Raw genomic sequence first — 19,745 nt, forward strand, 5'->3', positions numbered from 1 at the left:
CAACGATCACGGCCAGGTCGTATCGCTGGTCGTGGTCGTTGGAAAGTTGCAGAGTGTGACAGTACCCTTACTGTTTTACAAAGATAACAGAAGATAAACTGAAGGAAATAATATATTAGAGATAAATATTTGTCCTGTTAAATCCTGTGTTGTCACACCTTTATTTTTTGAGCACTGTGTATTCCCACATGTCTATCACATCAGTTATTGTGCAGGAGAGATGCAAGTTCTGGTTCGAGGTCCGAATCACAGTGTTTGATGTAATGTTGTGATCTTGTCTCGAATCACCACCTGGATTAAAATGGTGAAAATGTCTGATGACAAGGCTAGTCTGGTCACTTCAGGTGATTGACACGTGTCTCATTTGTATACTTAGGAAAAGACCTTTCAATCATCTGGAAAGGAGCAGGAAGAAGCCAGCAACGGGTGGCGCCAGACTAATCACATCTATCCTTACGGTTCCCAGCTAGCTCTTCAAAATAAGTTTTCTCCGAAATGCCATAGTTTGGGCAGTATAAATCGAGTGACAGGCTCCCTTTAAAGGGAACCTGTCACCAGGTTTGGCCTTTACAAATTACGGCCTCCGCCTTTCAGGGCTGATATACAGCATTTTATAATGCTGTAGATAAGCCCCGAACCCGACGTGTAAGAGAAGAAAAAAAACTATTATTATACTCACCTGTGGGCAGTCTGAAGGATGTCGCTCTTCTTGTTCTGGCGCTTCCCATCTTCTTGCGATGCTGTCCTCCAGCTCAGCATTCACGCTCCTGCGCAGGTGTATTTATCTGCTCTGTTGAGGGAGCAAAGTCCTACAGTGCACAAGCGCTGGGCCTCTCTGACCTGTTCCGGCGCCTGCGCACTGCAGTTCTTTGCTCTACCCTCAACAGGGCAGAAAAGTACACCTGCACAGGAGCGAGATGCTGAGCAGACTGTGTGGACGATGCAGGGATGCGTCATCCACATGAACCAAGAAGGAGGGCGGCATCACAAGAAGATGGTTGGTGCCAACCAAGAAGATAGACACCTGTCGGACTGGACAGCCCCGAAGGTGAGCATAATAAAAGTTATTTTTCAGTTCTTCCAGGTCGGGTTGGGGGCCGATATACAGCATTATAGAATGCTGTATATCAGACCTGAAAGGCGGTGGCCGCATCTCATATCGGCCAAACCTGGTGACAGGTTCGCTTTAACTTATCTCAGTAGTACCTTTGAAAAATCTTATAAATGACATGCTTCTAAGGAACAATCAAGCAACTAATCTGAACTAATCTAAATTGAATACTTGTGTCCACAGAAGAAAATTCTATATAGTGTCAAGCTGGACCGGACTGGGACAAAAAAGCAGTCATGTCACACAAAGCCCACCAGCCCACATACTATAACACTCCCCACCTCCGATCAGTGAATTTTGCTTTACTTGGTCATGCCCCTCAACATTCTCTTAAAGGAGTTATTTGAAGAGTCACATGTTAATGGTGCCGCAGTGTGCAAAATCGACCACAGCTCCATTTACCTGGTGCTCTTCAGAACTCCGGTTCTTGTGATCAGGGGAGTCCCAGTGGGCAGATACTCGGCGATTGGAAAGTTATCCCCTATCCAGAGAAGAGTGTGATTACTTAGGGTAATCCATTTAAACAAATTTTCCAAGATTTTTTATTTGCCCATAGGTACCGTATATACTCGTGTATAAGCCGAGATTTTCAGCACATTTAATTGTGCTTAAAGTGCCCCCCTTGGCTTATTCACGAGTCATGGTCCAGAAAGCCGGCGGGGAGCGGGGAGCCGACGGCTGTAGCACAGTGACAGCTGCAGCCGCCGGCTTCCAGAAGACCTCAATACTCACCCTCAGTCGCTGCATCTCTGGCACAGCACGGCAGCTTCTTCCTGTGCTGAGCAGTCACGTGGTACCACTCATTAAGGCCATGAATATGGACGCGACTCCACTCCCATAGGCGTGGAGCGCATATTCATGACCTTAATGAGCGGTACCACGTGACCCCTGAGCACAGGAAGAAGCTGTGGCACCGGGACAGAGACGCAGGGATGTTCAGCGACTGTGTGAGGAGGGTGAGTATGACGGAGGAGGATGGGGAGGACGGAGGAGCCCAGCCATGCATAGAAGATGGGACAGGGGTGCCATGCATACAAGGATGGGAGGGGAGGAGCCAAGCCATGCATACAAGATGGGACAGGGAGCCATGCATACAAGGATGGGAGGGGGGGAGCTGAGCCATGCATACAAGATGGGACCGGGGAGCCATGCATACAACAGGGAGAGCCAGAGAGCAGGACAGGACAGGGGAATCACACATACAGGGACAGGAATGAGGGGACAATACATACCCGCCTTATAATCAAGTTAATAAGCTTACCCAGTTTTTTGTGGCAAAATTAGGTGCCTTGGCTTATACTCGGGTCGGCTTATACTCGAGTATATACGGTATATAGAAAATATTAAACCCATACTGACCTTCCGAAACAAAATGTCACCTCTATTACAAGAGGAGAGGAGAAGTGGTACTGTGCAGTGTATATATGCAGAATAAGGCCATGCTCACATGTTCAGTATTTGTTTAGTATTTTACATCAGTAATTGTAAACCAAAACCAGGAGTGGATGAAAAATGCAGATGTGGTGCACGTGTTATACTTTTTCCCTGAATGATCCACTCCTGATTTTGGCTTACAAATACTGTCATAGATAAAAATTTAAAATCCATAAGACATCTCCAGAAAGGGGACATATCACCCAGACATTGAACTAATTATAACTAGGGAAGAGAGAAAACTAATAAAACAGGCGAAGTTAGAAAGAGAGGTGACACTTCCATCTCTATTTAAGTAGGGGCTACCTGCACTGACCAGGTAATTGCAGGAGGGAGATTTGTTGGGAAAAAGTCACCAAGTCTGAGATTCGTTTACCCAGAGGCAGGGAAGAATGCCTCCAAACCAAAAAGCTTCCTCTGATCAAAGAATCTTTCTGAGATACTTCTGAGCCAGTGGTCAATGATGAATATTGCAGTCTGCATTGATTTGATAATATATATATCCGAAAATATAGCTCCGATACGGGAGATATATTTTCGGCATCGTAGCGAAGGGATGAACATAACACATTCACACACATCACTGTAAGACCATTCTAATCCCTCCAACTTTGTGACAGTTCGATGGATGATGCCATTCAGGCCACGTTTCATCTGGATATGAAAGTAAAATCGCAAGAAACATGACAACAATATCTACCGTCTGGGACTTCCAGAGGCGAACATATCCGGTAAGTTGGGGACATCATCAAATTCTGAAAGGCCCAGCACATCCACAACCATCTCCCACATGAGCTTAAAAAAGGGAGGGATGTGGGCGTAACTTTGATCTAATAAAAAGCAGAAATTGGGTTTGGTCATTTGTTAGTCCTGGAAGGTACAGCTTGCTATAGTTCTGTGTATTATCCTGAGGAGTTCCTCCCTCCGCTAAGCTCTGAGTATATTTTATATATTTTTTTTATTACTGGGCTAGGGCTGATTTCATCTAGGGCTGCAGGGATCATGTTGACACATGAAAGTTATACCATTAGGCGGTGAAGAAAGAATAATTACATTTTTACAGCTAAAATGTTGTTTTAGCCCCAAGTTTTGAACGTTTATAAGGGCTAACAGGAAAAAATTACCTCTCAGTTTGTTTTGCAATTTCTCCTGAATACACGAATACCCTACATGTAATCGGGAACTACTTTTGAGGCACAGTGCAAAATTAAGAAGGGAGGGAGTGCCATATTATAGTGCATAATTTACTGTTGTGGTTTGCGAGTGTAATGACCCACTGGGAAAGAGGACTTTGAGGGGCTTATATATTGGAAACTCCCCAAAAGTGATACTATTTTAAAAACCGCACCCCTCAAATACTTTAACGAGTGCAGCGATACCCCATATGTAGTCAAAAAGTTCTGTTTGGACAAACAGCAAGGCTCGGAGCGGAACACAAATTTTGAAACACAAATTTGGCTGATGGTTGGCATCCTGTCACGTTTGCAGGGCTCTACAGTGCTAAACAGCAGAAACCCCCACAACTGACTCCATTTTGTAAACTACACCCCTTAAGTATTTTATCCAGGGGTATAGTGTGCTTTTTGAACCCACAAGTATGACACAGAATTTGAAACATTAGGGCTAGTGAGGAGCGAGAGTACTCGTTGCTCAGGTGTTCCCGAGCACGCTTGGGTGACCTCCGAGTATTTATAACTGCTCGGAGATTTAGTTTTCATTGCGGCAGCTGAATGATTTACAGCTACTAGCCTGCTTGATTACATGTGGGGATTCCCTAGCAACCAGGCAACCCCCACATGTACTAAAGCTGGATAATAGCTGTAAATCATTCAGCTGCCGCAATGAAAACAATCTCCGAGCAGTCATAAATACTCGGAGGTCACCCGAGTGTGCTTGGGAAAACCCAAGCAACAAGTACACTCGCTCATCACTAATTAGGGCGTCATATTGAAAAAGTTCATTTTTTTCCACAAAAATCTTGCTTTAGCCTCAAATTTCTTACTTTTGCAAGAGGTAACACCAAAAAATAGACCCCACAGTTCATTACCCAGTTTATGAGCATGGCCATATACCACATGTAGTTAAAAAGTTCTGTTTGGACAAACGGCAGTGCTCAGAACAATATTTTAATTTTAGAACACAAATTGACTTAAAAAGATTGCGAGCGACATTTCACATTTGCAGGGCCCCTAAGGTGCCCAAACAGTGGAAACCCCCCACAAGTGACCCAATTTTGGAAACTACACTCCTCAAGCATTTCATCCAGGCATTTAGTGAGGATTTTTAACCCAAAAGCAACGCACAAAATTTGATAACATTAGGTCGTCATATTGAATATCTCGTCATTAGCGTAGAGTGCAAGCGCTCGAAACTTGAGTATGCATTGGCTATTCACCAAGTATTGGGCGTGCTTGAGCGACAAGCTCGAGTCCCTGCCCCGCACGTTTCGTGGCTGCTAGACACCCAAAAAAACATGCGGGGATTGCCCCTGTAAGGCAGGCAATCCCCACATGTTTTGTTTGGCTGTCAAACAGCTGCTAAACATGAGGAGCAGAGACTCGAACTTGTCACTCGAGCACCCACGATACTTGGAGAATATCTGAGCACTCGATTTAAACTCTAGTAACGAACATTTGCACTCAACTCTAGACGTCATATAGTCATCATTTTTAGAACTTTTGAAAAAACCCTAACCCCAACCTCTAACAATAAGCTCAACCTTAACCCTAAGCCCAAACCTAATCCTAAGCCTGATGGCAAAGAATGAATTAAATAAAAATTATAACATTAAAAAAAGTAATCTAACGGGATGACATACTAATTTATTGGCTTTTGATTACTGTGTTATAACAGTGAACAAAAGGAAAGGAAGAATACCTGCTGATGCTGGCTGTTGGCTGGCAGACGTCGGCGGGCGCACTGCGCATACGCCTGACATTTTTTTTTCCTGAAGAGGAGGCAGAGGGCCGGAGGACAGAGCAGGAGGGCCCACGGGATGGTGGAGGTATTGGGGTGGGGTGGGCTGGGTACGTATTTTTTCTTTCTTGTGACATGTATATCATTTCAGAAGAGAGAAAATGTTTTTAACAGTTGGAACATTTTTTTCTTTTTTTACGTGATCGAGGACTGGAAAATCTAGCCCTGATCGTGTTCTCCAGGGTCTCAACTACCACCGCTTCCTAAGATCCCAGAGATTTTCGGACTCTGGGGGACACTATAGGCTTATTCCCGATCGCAGTTTTAAAACGGCAATGAGGGAATAAAGCCCCTTAGCGGCTGCTGTTTTAATGTATATCGGAGATTGTTAAGGGGTTAACCGTTCACAATAATAGTAAATTTGACCAGGGGTGCCCCAAATTTTAGATGTCACTGTATACTGAAATTGAGCACAACTATGAAGGCAATTCTACAGAAGTCGTTGTTTAGATTAACAAATAACATACCATTAAATTAGAGCATGGAAAAAATACAACATTATTATTATTATTATTATTATTATTAAATTTGCTCTGAAATACGGTGAATACATTTCTACTATCTTCTGAGAAAGGAGTTAATCCCAAAGAGATGTTGCTATTGTAAGAATAAATAATGTAACTCACCATAGGAGTATCTCATGTCACAGAACACCTTTGCATTTTCTAAAACTTGATCCTTGCACTCACACTTTCCTAAAATACAAGTACATACATATAATTGTATACACCTGTGAATTTATATGTAACTTGTAGTAAAAACTTATTGTAATGGATATGTATTTATCCAGAAGTAATCTCAATCTGATTGTGGTATTTTTTCTCTATATGAGAGACCTATACAGATCTGTATATATGCAATGTAGAGATACCTCTAGATATTTATATGTAGTGTACATAGGTCTTGTATAGCAAGAGTTATTGAGTGAATATTAACTTGACCATCATCTAATAATAGTGAGAGGACTCTATTCATAATGTCTCTATCTAAACAGCAAAGTTGACAAGTAATCAACAGTTCTTGCTCTAGTGTAAAAACTGTAATATATGTTTTATATAAATACTCAAATAATAAAAATAAGAAAACAACCAAACATGTTTAAAACATAGATTTATAATAAAAACCTCATACATAATATGACATTCTCTTATACATCTACTTAAAATTGCAGTAAATTGTATGTTGAAGTCTAGCAGTTAAATACCTACCTCAACATTGCAATTGTAATAGCAAGATGGAAAATTAATGGAATTATGAAAATATCAGGGTCGATGGACATGCTAATGACATGCAAATTACGAAATAATGTAAAAATGTTCAAAACATTTCAATTTGTTCAATATTGAGTATGAGCACCAAGCTTAGAAATACATGCGCTTACAGGCCATGTCATGCTATCCATAGGGTTATGATTGGTTGTCTAAGTAATGTTCTGCCATACTGAATGTACTGTACCTTGGTATGGAAACCATCAAAAGGAGATGATAGCAGCTCCCCTTGCAATTGCCGAACATTGACAACTCAGTTGCGCTCAATGGGAGACAAGTCTGGAGATGCTGCAGGCCATGGTGGCAAGTTTAGACCATGCAGGCTGCTCACAGTAGCACAAGTAATATGCGGCCTGGCATTCTTGTGTTGAAAAATGGCTCCTGGAGCACTCTGGAGAAATGGCCGTACCAGTACATTCCTGATCAAATCAATGTAACGCTGAGCTGTAAGTATACCTGAAAGGCTACGTTCCCACAATGAGTTTTTGCACTTTTTCCGCACCTATTAAGTAAAATAGATTACTTGCATTTTTTTAAAAATACGCAGCATAAAAAATTCACAAAAAAATCTCATCATGGGAATGTAGCCTAAGGCCTCCTTCACATCTGTATAAAATATGTACATGAAAAACCAGTACCAGTGTCATCCATGTTTTCCATCAGTGTGTTATCAGTGTTTTTCCAGTATGGATAAAGATAGAAATAAAAAAAGTTCCAGAAAGCCAAGGCACCAAAAAAAGCAGGTTCTTGTTAATAAAACTTGTTCTTTATGATTTGCCAGTTAAAAACATCATAGGAAGACACAGCAGGCAACGTTGTGGCCACAATTGGCCTTTTCAAGCCCTCAAAAATTTAATACAACTTTATGAAATCTTTGAGGGCTTGAAAAAGGCCAATTATAGATGAAACGTTTCCTGCTGTGTCTTCCTGTGATATTTTTAACTGACATGGAATAAAAAACAAGTTTTATTATCAAGAACATGCTGTTTCGGTGCCTCGGCTTTCCTGAACTTTTATATTGCTTTTGGACCTTGTGGGATGCCCAGCCAAGATCAGCACAAGTTTATCAATGGTGCATATGAATCTTTCTTTGGACTGAGTAAAGAAAGAAAGAAATTACAGCACATGGATGGCGCACATTTCTCATTTGTGTGCTATACATGTTTTTTTTATGGACCCACGGACTTGTATTGGCCCTTGTCATCGATGCAGATGGAAAAAAAACCTACATCTGCATAGCACCAAAAGTTATAATGGGTATGTGTAGTATCCGTGAAAAAAATGGATATCACACATTCTGAAAACACTGATGTATGAAGGAGGCCTATTGAAGACTTCACTCATATGGTCATAATGAAAGAATGCACATGCTAATGCAATGAAACATGCAATGAGCCTGCAGAAGGCAGTAATGTGATGAGGGGTACAAACTCCGTATGTACCGCCACCCAATCTGTGGCTTCCTCGGGTGAAATAAAAGTTTATGTGTGGATTATGCATACATTTTCTTATTGATCTTGGGTATATTTTTTCATTGTTGACATCATTTATGGTTATTAGCTTAGAGATGTCATTATGACTTATTCTTTGGTGTAACTACAGTACTTTGTGTGTCTCTTTATTGACATATTGGTCTACTTGATTTTGCACATTTGCTATTTTCTAGTAGATTTTTCTACTTCTAGACAGATGAGGGTAGGCATTAGTCTTATTTTGGGCAGGTATACATTTTGCTCTTTGACTTTTTAAGTGCTTTTATTTTATCATTGATTGTGGATACTTCACACTAGACCTTGGAAATTAAGGTCCCAGAGTCTGGAGGAAGAGTGGAGAGACAGACAATCCAAGCTGCTTGAGGTCTAGTGTGATGTTTCCACCATCAGTGATGGTTTTGGGAGCCATGTCATCTGCTGGTGTAGGTCCACTGTGTTTTATCAAGACGAATGTCAGCGCAGCCGTCTCCCAAGAAATTTTAGAGCACTTCATGCTTCCCTCTGCCAACAAGCATTTTGTAGATGGAAATTTAATGCTCTAGCAAGACTTGGCACCTGTCCACACTGCCAAAAGTACCAATACCTGGTTTAAAAACAACAGTATCACTGTGCTTGATTGGCCAGCAAACTCGTCTGACCTTAACCCCATAGAGAATCTATGATATAGGTCTTGTATAGCATCTATGCCACGCCGCATTTATGCAGTAATTGATGCAAAAGGAGCCCCGCCCAAGTATTGAGCGCATTTATTGAACATACATTTCACTAGGCCAACATTTTGGATATTAAAATCATTTTTCAAGCTGGTGTTATAAAGTATTCTAATTTATTGAGATAATGACTTTTGGGCTTTCATTGGCTGTAAGTCATAATCATCAACTTTAAGGCTATGTGCACACGTAGGAAATGTGGTGCAGAATTTTCTGCACTAAATCTGCATCTCCTGGCAGAATCCGCAGGTGCGTTTTTTATGCGTTTTTTTGTGCGTTTTTTATGCGGTTTTTGTGCAGTTTTTGTGCAGTTTTTGTGCAGATTTTACCACTGCAGATTTCTATTAATGGAGGGGTGCAGAAACGCTGCAGAAACGCACAAAAGAAGTGACATGCACTTCTCTGAAATCTGCAGCGTTTCTGCGCAGATTTTTCTGCACCATGTGCACAGCTTTTTTTTTTTCACATTGATTTACATTGTACTGTAAATCACAGTGCAGTTCTGCAGCGTTTCTGCTGCAGAAAAATCTGCTGCAGTTCTGCACCAATTCTGCACTAAATCTGCATCGTGTGCACATACCCTAACAGAAATAAATACTTGAAATACATCACTCTATTTGTAATGACTCTAAGTAATATATGAGATTGACTTTTGTATTGAAGAACTGAAATAAATTAACTTATTAACGATATTCTAATTTTATGAGATGCACCTGTAGTTACAACATTTCTAAATACAACCAAAGAGGGAGTTTTCATTACAGTGGTACAGACCATAGTGATGCTGTCAAAAGGTTTAAAAAAATATCAAGATAATATGTTAACGTCAAATCACATATCAGAATACCCCTTTTTTAAGAAAAGTATGACATATTAACAAATTGTTCATTAACTTCTTGCAATCAAATTGGGCTTTGTCAAGCTTGACTAAGGAAAGAAAAGAACTTTTAGTAGAAAATTATAACAAAATAGAAAAATTAGGAGAAGATCCTAAGGGGAGAGGAAAAGATGAGCAAGGTTTATGAATCCATCTGTTATTGCATTTTAATGCAATGTTGCGGTGACCAAAAAAACGTAATTCTGGCGTTTTGACTTTTTTCTCTATACGCCGATTACTGATCGGATTAATTCTTTCATATATTGATTGGGCGAATCTGAATGATACCAAATATGTGTATTTTTTTATTTTTTTTTATTGTTTTATTTTGAATGGGGATGATTTAAACATTTATATTTTTTAAAATATTTTTAAAAACGTATTTTTTTAATCTTTTCACTTGCTTCAGTAGTTTCTATGGGAGACTAGAAGTTACGATCATCCAATCACTTGTGCTACATACAGCAGGGCTAGTCAACAAATTAAAATTTTGCACAAGGGTATTTATTTAATCATAAATCATATAATGCCCCGTAAAAACTATTTTATTAGAAAAATATTTAAAATACCACCAACCTGTGGTACTCCCAAACAAAGACACAAAAAACACACCGTGAACAAACTGGTATGAGGACCTCGTAATCCTACACTGGTACCTGAGCTGGTACCTGCCTACCTGCGGGGGTTGGCGCCCTAGGGAAAACGTTGTGGCGCCCCCACTCCATGGCGGCTGGCCCTGCGGTCCCTATTGAACCCTACTGTCCGCCCAGGGTCCCACTACCCGATAGCACCACTAAAGGAACCCCTCACTGCTAGACATAGATAAATCCTGCACTTAAGGATTACTGAGCCCCACACCGTGCCATAAAAACAATAAGGAACATGTGGGAGAAATATATATATATAGTGACGGTTAGCAATAAGCAGCCTTGGAGCCCCAGGCTTAAATAATTAATGCTATTACCAATCTGCTGCATACAGTACATGCTGACAGTGATATACATTAATATGCTGGTGAGTATGCCTCCAGATAACATATGGCTAATTAATACTCATCCAGCCTCATCATTCCGTCCACCTCTCCCCAGTACCGCCTCAACGCGTTTCGCCTCTTCGGCTCATCAGGAGGCCCTGATCAAACAACATGTGTCCCGATGGTATCAGATGCATATGAACCACCGATTCCATTACCTCTGATTTTAAAAGGTCCGCCCGGATTGCACATCCGTCCCATTTCCGGTCCGCCTACGTCACCTCCGTATCTTTTAGGAGGCACATTGGGCAGAATCACAATGGCACGCATGCCTAGGAGATGTGCTGCGCAAAATCGCCATGACACGCAAAATTGCCGTGGCACGCATGAAAGATCGCGCGATGTCAAAAACAGTTCTCGCGCATGTCTACTGCCGCCCATAATTACATGCAAGATCGCCCGATATCATAGGCAGCTCTCGCGCATGTCTACTATCGCACATACTCCTTCTTATATATCACGTGAGTAACCCGGCTCATCGCGCCTGCGCAACAAGGAGAATACCAGTAGGAGTCGTGCTGTAAGACGAGGCAACATCCTATTGAGGCGCATAACCGGTGGCCGGAACGCCGAGGAAGTATAGAGCTCCAAGCCAAACTTCAAACCTACGGCAGGACAGTCAGTTACAGGCGGGCTGTCTCACCCAGACCCAGGAAGACACAGGGGGGTAACAACAGGAGTGGGGCGACGCTGGAGTCCCGGAAGAGCTCCGAGCCTCCCCGTCATACGGGTGCGTCCTAACCGTAAGATCAGGGGGACGTAGAGGGAGAACATCAGAATCGAGTTGTGAGGGAACACGAGAAACAGACACAACAGTTGTGGGGTACTATCCCGTAAGCACAGCAGGGGAGGACCACAACACAAGCCCAGGAAGGTAGGCACAGATTTCCACCTGCAAAGGGAACTCTGGAGGTGCCATCGGACCGGCCGGACTTGCGCAGCCCTGTTAACCGTATTCCGGATTGAGGACTCAGAAGCCTTCAGTAAAGAGGTAAAGAGACTGCAACCTGGTGTCTTCGTTATTTACTGCACCGCACCTCCACCACCATCCACATCTATTATTGTACGCCCCTCAGCAGGGTCACGGACCGGGTCTAGCCACCGTGACAACCCCAGAGCAGAGACTCAGAGGCCCGGTACCAGGTACCCCTCGGCCCTGCGGCAGTGGGGGCGCTACACTAGCCTGTTGGAATAATGAGTTTACCCATATTTGTGAAAACTGGAATATTTTGCTTACGAATGCAAGCGTAAAACAGTATGCTGTAGTGAAGATTTTATTCTGCAACATCGATTTGGTGATTGTGAGCTGGAGCGTAATATGTGGTCCAGTAGGACGTAAGCGCAACGGGCTGAGTGATGCTTATCCAGCATGGATAGGATAGCTGGAGCGCATGATGCGTGCCACCTGGACGCAGGCGCGATGAGCCGGGTTACTCACGTGATATATAAGAAGGAGTATGTGCGATAGTAGACATGCGCGAGAGCTGCCTATGATATCGGGCGATGTTGCATGTAATTAGGGGCGGCAGTAGACATGCGCGAGAACTGTTTTTGACATTGCGCGATCTTTCATGCGTGCCACGGCAATTTTGCGTGTCACGGCGATTTTGCGCAGCACATCTCCCAGGCATGCGTGCCATTGTGATTCTGCGCAATGTGCCTTCTAAAAGATACGGAGGTGACGTAGGCGGACCGGAAATGGGACGGATATGCAATCCGGGCGGACCTTTTAAAATCAGAGGTAATGGAATCGGTGGTTCATATGCATCTGATACCATCGGGACACATGTTGTTTGATCAGGGCCTCCTGATGAGCCGAAGAGGCGAAACGCGTTGAGGCAGGACTGGGGAGAGGTGGACGGAATGATGAGGCTGGATGAGTATTAATTAGCCATATGTTATCTGGAGGCATACTCACCAGCATATTAATGTATATCACTGTCAGCATGTACTGTATGCAGCAGATTGGTAATAGCATTGATTATTTATTTAAGCCTGGGGCTCCAAGGCTGCTTATTGCTAACCGTCACTATATATATATTTCTCCCACATGTTCCTTATTGTTTTTATGGCACAGTGTGGGGCTCAGTAATCCTTAAGTGCAGGATTTATCTATGTCTAGCAGTGAGGGGTTCCTTTAGTGGTGCTATCGGGTAGTGGGACCCTGGGCGGACAGTAGGGTTCAATAGGGACCGCAGGGCCAGCCGCCGTGGAGTGGGGGCGCCACAACGTTTTCCCTAGGGCGCCAACCCCCGCAGGTAGGCAGGTACCAGCTCAGGTACCAGTGTAGGATTACGAGGTCCTCATACCAGTTTGTTCACGGTGTGTTTTTTGTGTCTTTGTTTGGGAGTACCACAGGTTGGTGGTATTTTAAATATTTTTCTAATAAAATAGTTTTTACGGGGCATTATATGATTTATGATACATACAGCAGGGCTGCAGCCTTTATTTATGTAGCAGAAATGCTCACTTGCAATCCGGCAATGACATCCATAGGGGTCTGCTGCAGACCCCGGGTTGTCATGCCAGCCCATCGGCGACCTGCGGTCATGTGACACGGGCGCCAATGGGTGGCATTAGTGACATACTTGCTTCCGGCATGATCACATTAAATGTTGCTGTCAGAGATTGACAGCGGCATTTAACTGATTAACAGCAGCGGGTGGATCGTGATTCCACCCACAGCTGTTAGAAGCACATATCAGCTGATGAAATCAGCTGACATGTGCCTGGAAAGATGTGGGCTCAGCGCCGGAGCCCACATAAGAGGGAGAGACCCGAGATGGGCCATACATGTACTGCGCATGTCATGAGGGGTTACATTTTATGTGCAGACAAAAATGTACTTTTAACAGTAAGAAATTAAAGATCAAGAACATTTTAAAATATTCTCCGCTGCAATCATAGCCGTGTCTGAAAGAATAGGGTTAAATTGGAGTGAAGCATAAGCACAGGTGTCTCATGACATGCAGATCAGCAGCACTCCCTTTGTTGACATTCCAAAGAGGGGAAGCAGTAAAATGGGAGCAGTTTTCAGTGTATCCAATAATTAGAAAAAGGAATGTTTGTAGAATCCAAGAAAAACAAACCACAGTTAATGCATTTCTCATTGACACAAATGACTTCTATTCAAAAATTAAATTAAAACAGGGATTATAAAAACCACAATACTTATTCACTGTGATACATTTTACGCCTGGTTAGGAAATCAATGTGCTACATTGTATGAAGGTACTTATCTCTATCCATTCAGCCCTAGTACGGCACTCAGCGCGATGTAACGAAAACAAGACAAGGCTGCTGCCTTGAAATGCTGCACAATTGACAAAATGAGGAGTGGGTCTAAAACATGGAAGGGGTGACAATGTATTCCTAGTTATTTGTCTTGGGGGGATGGGGGGGCAGTACCTGTCAAAAGTAAACAAAAGATTAGTGTGAACAGAGCCTAAAATTTTTTTGAAATTGAAATTATGCTTACGGTACTTTAATAAATGTTGGTTTTCCAAGGAATCCAGTTTATGGGTCTTAAAACTGAATCCAGAACCGAAATTTGTTGTTTAAGTAAGGCTCAGTTCACATCTTGTATTTGCATCATGTTGAAAGGTACTGTTGTTGTGTTTGGTCAAATTTACTTTTAAAACAGGATGCAACCAGACACAAAAATGGTGCTGATCACCTTTTTGTGTCTTATTGAAAATAAAATCTGGACTGATTCTGTTTCTTGTTCATTAAAAGAATAGGAATCCAGGTACATTTCTCTAATCTTGTAAAATAGAACCATTTTAGAGAACGCAAAATGATGCTGTTTATAGGACCTAAGGCTATGTTCAGACCACGTTTTGCTGCCTGTTAATGGCTATGTTAGGAGCATCTATCTCAGTTCAGAAAAAACGAGATTCACATGTGCCATTAACTTCAATGAAGCAACTGAAGTCCAATGTACACTGCTCAAAAAATAAAGGGAAAACTTAAACAACAGAATATAACTCCAAGTAAATCAAACTTCTATGAAATCAAACTCTCCACTTAGGAAGCAACACTGTTTGACAATCAATTCTACATGCTGTTGTGCAAATGGAATAGATAACAGATGGAAATTATTGGCAATTATCAAGACACACTCAATAAAGGAGTGGTTCTGCAGGTGGGGACCACAGACCACATCTCCGTACCAATGCTTTCTGGCTGATGTTTTGGTCTCTTTTGAATGTTGGTTGTGCTTTCACACTCGTGGTAGCATGAGACGGACTCTACAACCCATACAAGTGGCTCAGGTAGTGCAGCTCATCCAGGATGGCACATCAATGCGAGCTGTGGCAAGAAGGTTTGCTGTGTCTGTCAGCGTAGTGTCTGGAGGCGCTACCAGGAGACAGGCCAGTACACCAGAAGATGTGGAGGGGGTCGTAGGAGGGCAACAACCCAGTAGCAGGACCGCTACCTCAGCCTTTGTGCAAGGAGTAACAGGAGGAGAACTGACTGAACCCTGCAAAATGACCTCCAGCAGGCCACAAATGTGCATGTGTCTGCACAAACGGTTAGAAACCGACTCCATGAGGATGGTCTGAGTGCCCGACATCCACAGATGGGGGTTGTGCTCACAGTCCAACACTGTGCAGGACACTTGGCATTTGTCACAGAACACCAGGATTGGCAAATTCGCCACTAGAGCCCTGTGCTCTTCACAAATGAAAGCAGGTTCACACTGAGCACATGTGACAGAGTCTGGAGACGCCGTGGAGAGTGAACTGCTGCCTGCAACATCTTTCAGCATGACCGGTTTGGCAGTGGGTCAGTAATGGTGTGGGGTGGCATTTCTTTGGAGGGCTGCACAGCCCTCCATGTGCTCGCCAGAGGTAGCCTGACTACCATTAGGTACTGAGATGAGATCCTCAGACCCTTTTGTGAGACCATTTGCTGGTGCGGTTGGCCCTGGGTTCCTCCTAATGCAGGACAATGCCAGACCTCATGTGGCTGGAATGTGTCAGCAGTTCCTGCAAGATGAAGGCATTGAAGCTATGGACTGGCCCGCCCGTTCCCCAGACCTGAATTCGATTCAACACACCTGGGACATCATGTCTCCCACCATCCACCAACGTCACATTGCACCACAGACTTTCCAGGAGTTGGCGGATGCTTTAGTCCAGGTCTAGGAGCAGATCCCTCAGGAGACCATCTGCTGCCTCATCAGGAGCAAGCTCAGGCATTGTAGGGAGATCATACAGGCACGTGGAGGCCACACACACTACTGCGCATCATTTCTTTGTCTTGAGGCATTTCCCCTGTTGTTGGATCAGCCTGTAACTTTATTTTCCACTTTGATTTTCAGCATCATTCCAACTCCAGACCTCCGTGGGATATTAGTTGTGATTTACGTTGATCATTTTTAGGTTTTATTATTCTCAACACATTCCACTATGTAATGAATAAAGATTTACAACTGGAATATTTAATTCAGTGATATCTAGGATGTGGGATTTTAGTGTTCCCTTTAATTTTTTGAGCAGTGTACATAACTTTTCACTTGCTTTGGTCTCTTTTTTGATTTACCAGTAGTCTATTATAATATTGAATCCAACTAAAAAAAGACACTGCCAGAAAGAAAGTCAAAGAGTTTTTTAGAAACTTGGAAAAGTTCATGACTGCGTCATTAAGAGCTAAAAAGTGTGTGAACTCAGCCTTTCCTCGAGGTTGCAGACTGAGACACTTTTACTATTTGGTTAAATCTTTGCTCTGTGAGATACACACAATTTGGTCACTTGTATGATACCACACAAGCATTTCTGTACATCAATACTGTCTCAGAAAAATGTGCCTTCTTGTCTATGGCAGTGGTTCAGCTTTATTTTCCTAATTATATAGGACACATACAGTACAGACCAAAAGTTTGGACACACCTTCTCATTTAAAGATTTTTCTGTATTTTCATGACTTTGAAAATTGTACATTCACACTGAAGGCATCAAAACTATGAATTAACACATGTGGAATTATATACTTAACAAAAAAGTGTGAAACAACTGAAAATATGTTTTATATTCTAGGTTCTTCAAAGTAGCTGTTATGATCCCAGTGGCTGGGGATCACAGGAAATACTAGCTAAGTAACTAAACATAGACACGAGCTCTAGGGAGGTGGTAACTGGACTGACCGCAAAACCTGATCCTATCCAAACACACTAAAGGTAGCCGGTGAACGTGCCTAAAATCCTGGACGTCTCGACGCAGCCTGAGAAACTGACTACCCCTAAAGAGAAAGCAAGACCTCACTTGCCTCAAGAGAAATAACCCCAAAGATATAGGAAGCCCCCAACAAATAATAACGGTGAGGTAAGGAGAAAAGACACACGTAGGAATGAAAACAGATTCAGCAAATGAGGCCCGCTAATACTAGATAGCAGAAGACAGAGATAGCAAACTGTGCGGTCAGTAAAAAACCCTACCAAAATATCCACGCTGAGAAATCAAGAACCCCCACACCAACTAACGGTGTGGGGGGAGAAACTCAGCCCCCCAGAGCTACCAGCAAGCTGGGAAATCACATATTAGCAAGCTGGACAAGAAACATATAGAACACTGATGATCAAAAAATGAACAAAACGGAAACTTAGCTTATCTTGAAGAGACTGGGAGCAAGGTAGTCAGAAGGAATCAGAATAGCACTGAATACATTGACAGCAGGCATAGACTGAGAGTCCAAGTGAGCTTAAATAGAAAACCAGCCCACAGATAACGAGACAGCTGATGCCAGTCACAAACCTGCAGAAAGACAGCACTCACACAGTACCACTTGTGACCACAAGAGGGAGCCCAGAAATAGAGTTCACAACAAGTAGCCACCTATTGCTTTGATGACCGCTTTGCACACTCTTGGCATTGTCTTGATGAGCTTCAAAAGGTAGTCACCGGGAATGGTTTTCACTTCACAGGTGTGCCCTGTTAGGTTTAATAAGTGGGATTTCTTGCCTTATAAATGGGGTTGGGACCATCAGTTGTGTTGAGCAGAAGTCTGGTGGATACACAGCTGATAGTCCTACTGAATAGACCGTTAGAATTTGTATTATGGCAAGAAGAAAGCAGCTAAGTAAAAAAAAAAAACAAGTGGCAATCATTATTTAAAGAAATGAAGATCGGTCAGTCCAAAAATTAGGCAAACTTTGAAAGTGTCCCCAAATGCAGTGGCAAAAACCATCAAGCGCTACAAAGAAACTGGCTCACATGAGGACCGCCCCAGGAAAGGAAGACCAAGAGTCACCTCTTAAGTTTATCCAAGTCACCAGCCTCAGAAATCGAAGGTTAACAGCAGCTCAGATTAGAGACCAGGTCAATGCCACACAGAGTTCTAGCAGCAGACACATCTCTACAACAACTGTTAAGAGGAGATTTTGTGCAGCAGGCCTTCATGGTAAAATAGCTGCTAGGAAACCACTGCACAGGCAACAAGCAGAAGAGACTTGTTTGGGCTAAAGAACACAAGGAATGGACATTAGACCAGTGGAAATCTGTGCTTTGGTCTGATGAGTCCAAATTTGAGATCTTTTGAGATCTTTTGTTCCAACGATCGTGTCTTTGTGCGACGCAGAAAAGGTGAAGGGATGGACTCTACATGCCTGGTTCCCACCGTGAAGCATGGAGGAGGAGGTGTGATGATATGGGGGTGCTTTGCTGGTGACACTGTTGGGGATTTATTCAATATTTAAGGCATACTGAACTAGCATGGCTACCATAGCATCTTGCAGCGGCATGCTATTCCATCCGGTTTGCGTTTAGTTGGACCATCATTTATTTTTCAACAGCACAATGACCCCAAACACACCTCCAGGCTGTGTAAGGGCTATTTGACCAAGAAGGAGAGTGATGGGGTGCTACGCCAGATGACCTGGCCTCCACAGTCACCAGACCTCAACCCAATCTAGATGGTTTGGGGTGAGCTGGACCGCAGAGTGAAGGCAAAAGGGCCAATAAGTGCTAAGCGTCTCTGGGAAATGCTTCAAGATTGTTGGAAGACCATTCCCGGTGACTACCTCTTGAAGTTCATCAAGAGAATGCCAAGAGTGTGCAAAGCAGTCATCAAAGCAAAAGGTGGCTACTTTGAAGAACCTAGAATATAAGACATAATTTCAGTTGCTTCACACTTTTTTGTTAAGTATATAATTCCATATGTGTTAATTCATAGTTTTGATGCCTTCAGTGTGAATGTACAATTATCATAGTCATGAAAATACAGAAAAATCTTTAAATGAGAAGGTGTGTCCAAACTTTTGGTCTGTACTGTACTTTAAACTGGAAAAGTACAGCTGACATAATGCTCATTCTATAAAACTGCACATTCTGGTAGAGGGGAACAAAGCAGCAAACTGAATTGAATATTAAAAACAGAACACTCCAAATAGCAATAAAAAAAGATAAAAAAAATTCTCACCTGAATGGCGAAGAGCTGAAAATCCCTGTTCAGATGATAGGAAATCAGGACCATGATACCAGTCAACTTCCAAGCTGTGAATTAAATAAATGAATTTATGAACAAATTAATTACATTTAAAGGGGGCAAAAGGACTCAATCATGCAGCATTTTTTACCGCTAAATGTAATTTATAGTTCATAGAGGCAATATGTAATGTAAGTACATGAAGGTTTACATTAATTACAAACTGTCAGCTGGAGATCTGGCAAACAAGAAAAGGCTTTATGTGCCGCTGTATGTGGGAGATATGCTCACCTAGAAGCAGTGCTTAGGTACATTAGCAAAGAGTATCTTCACAACATGGCATCTGATAATGCATGCCACAAATTATTTCAAAGTAAAACATTGTTTAAAAACAGGCATAAAAATCCTTTATCTCACAA

General features: G+C 42.5%; 1 protein-coding gene across 2 annotated transcripts in view; it reads right to left on the reverse strand.

The window, feature by feature from the left end:
- NTN4 (netrin 4) overlaps positions 1 to 19,745 on the reverse strand; it is a 247,094-nt gene that overhangs the window by 9,632 nt on the left and 217,717 nt on the right. For both annotated transcript variants that reach the window (XM_077265159.1, XM_077265160.1), the window contains 2 exons: positions 19,321 to 19,394; positions 6,148 to 6,216 (listed from right to left, as the gene is read on the reverse strand). In XM_077265159.1, the coding sequence (XP_077121274.1) occupies positions 6,148 to 6,216; positions 19,321 to 19,394 (143 nt within the window). The remainder of the gene's footprint in view (positions 1 to 6,147; positions 6,217 to 19,320; positions 19,395 to 19,745) is intronic.

Source organism: Ranitomeya variabilis, chromosome 5, assembly GCF_051348905.1.
Source record: "Ranitomeya variabilis isolate aRanVar5 chromosome 5, aRanVar5.hap1, whole genome shotgun sequence".
NCBI lineage: Eukaryota > Metazoa > Chordata > Amphibia > Anura > Dendrobatidae > Ranitomeya > Ranitomeya variabilis.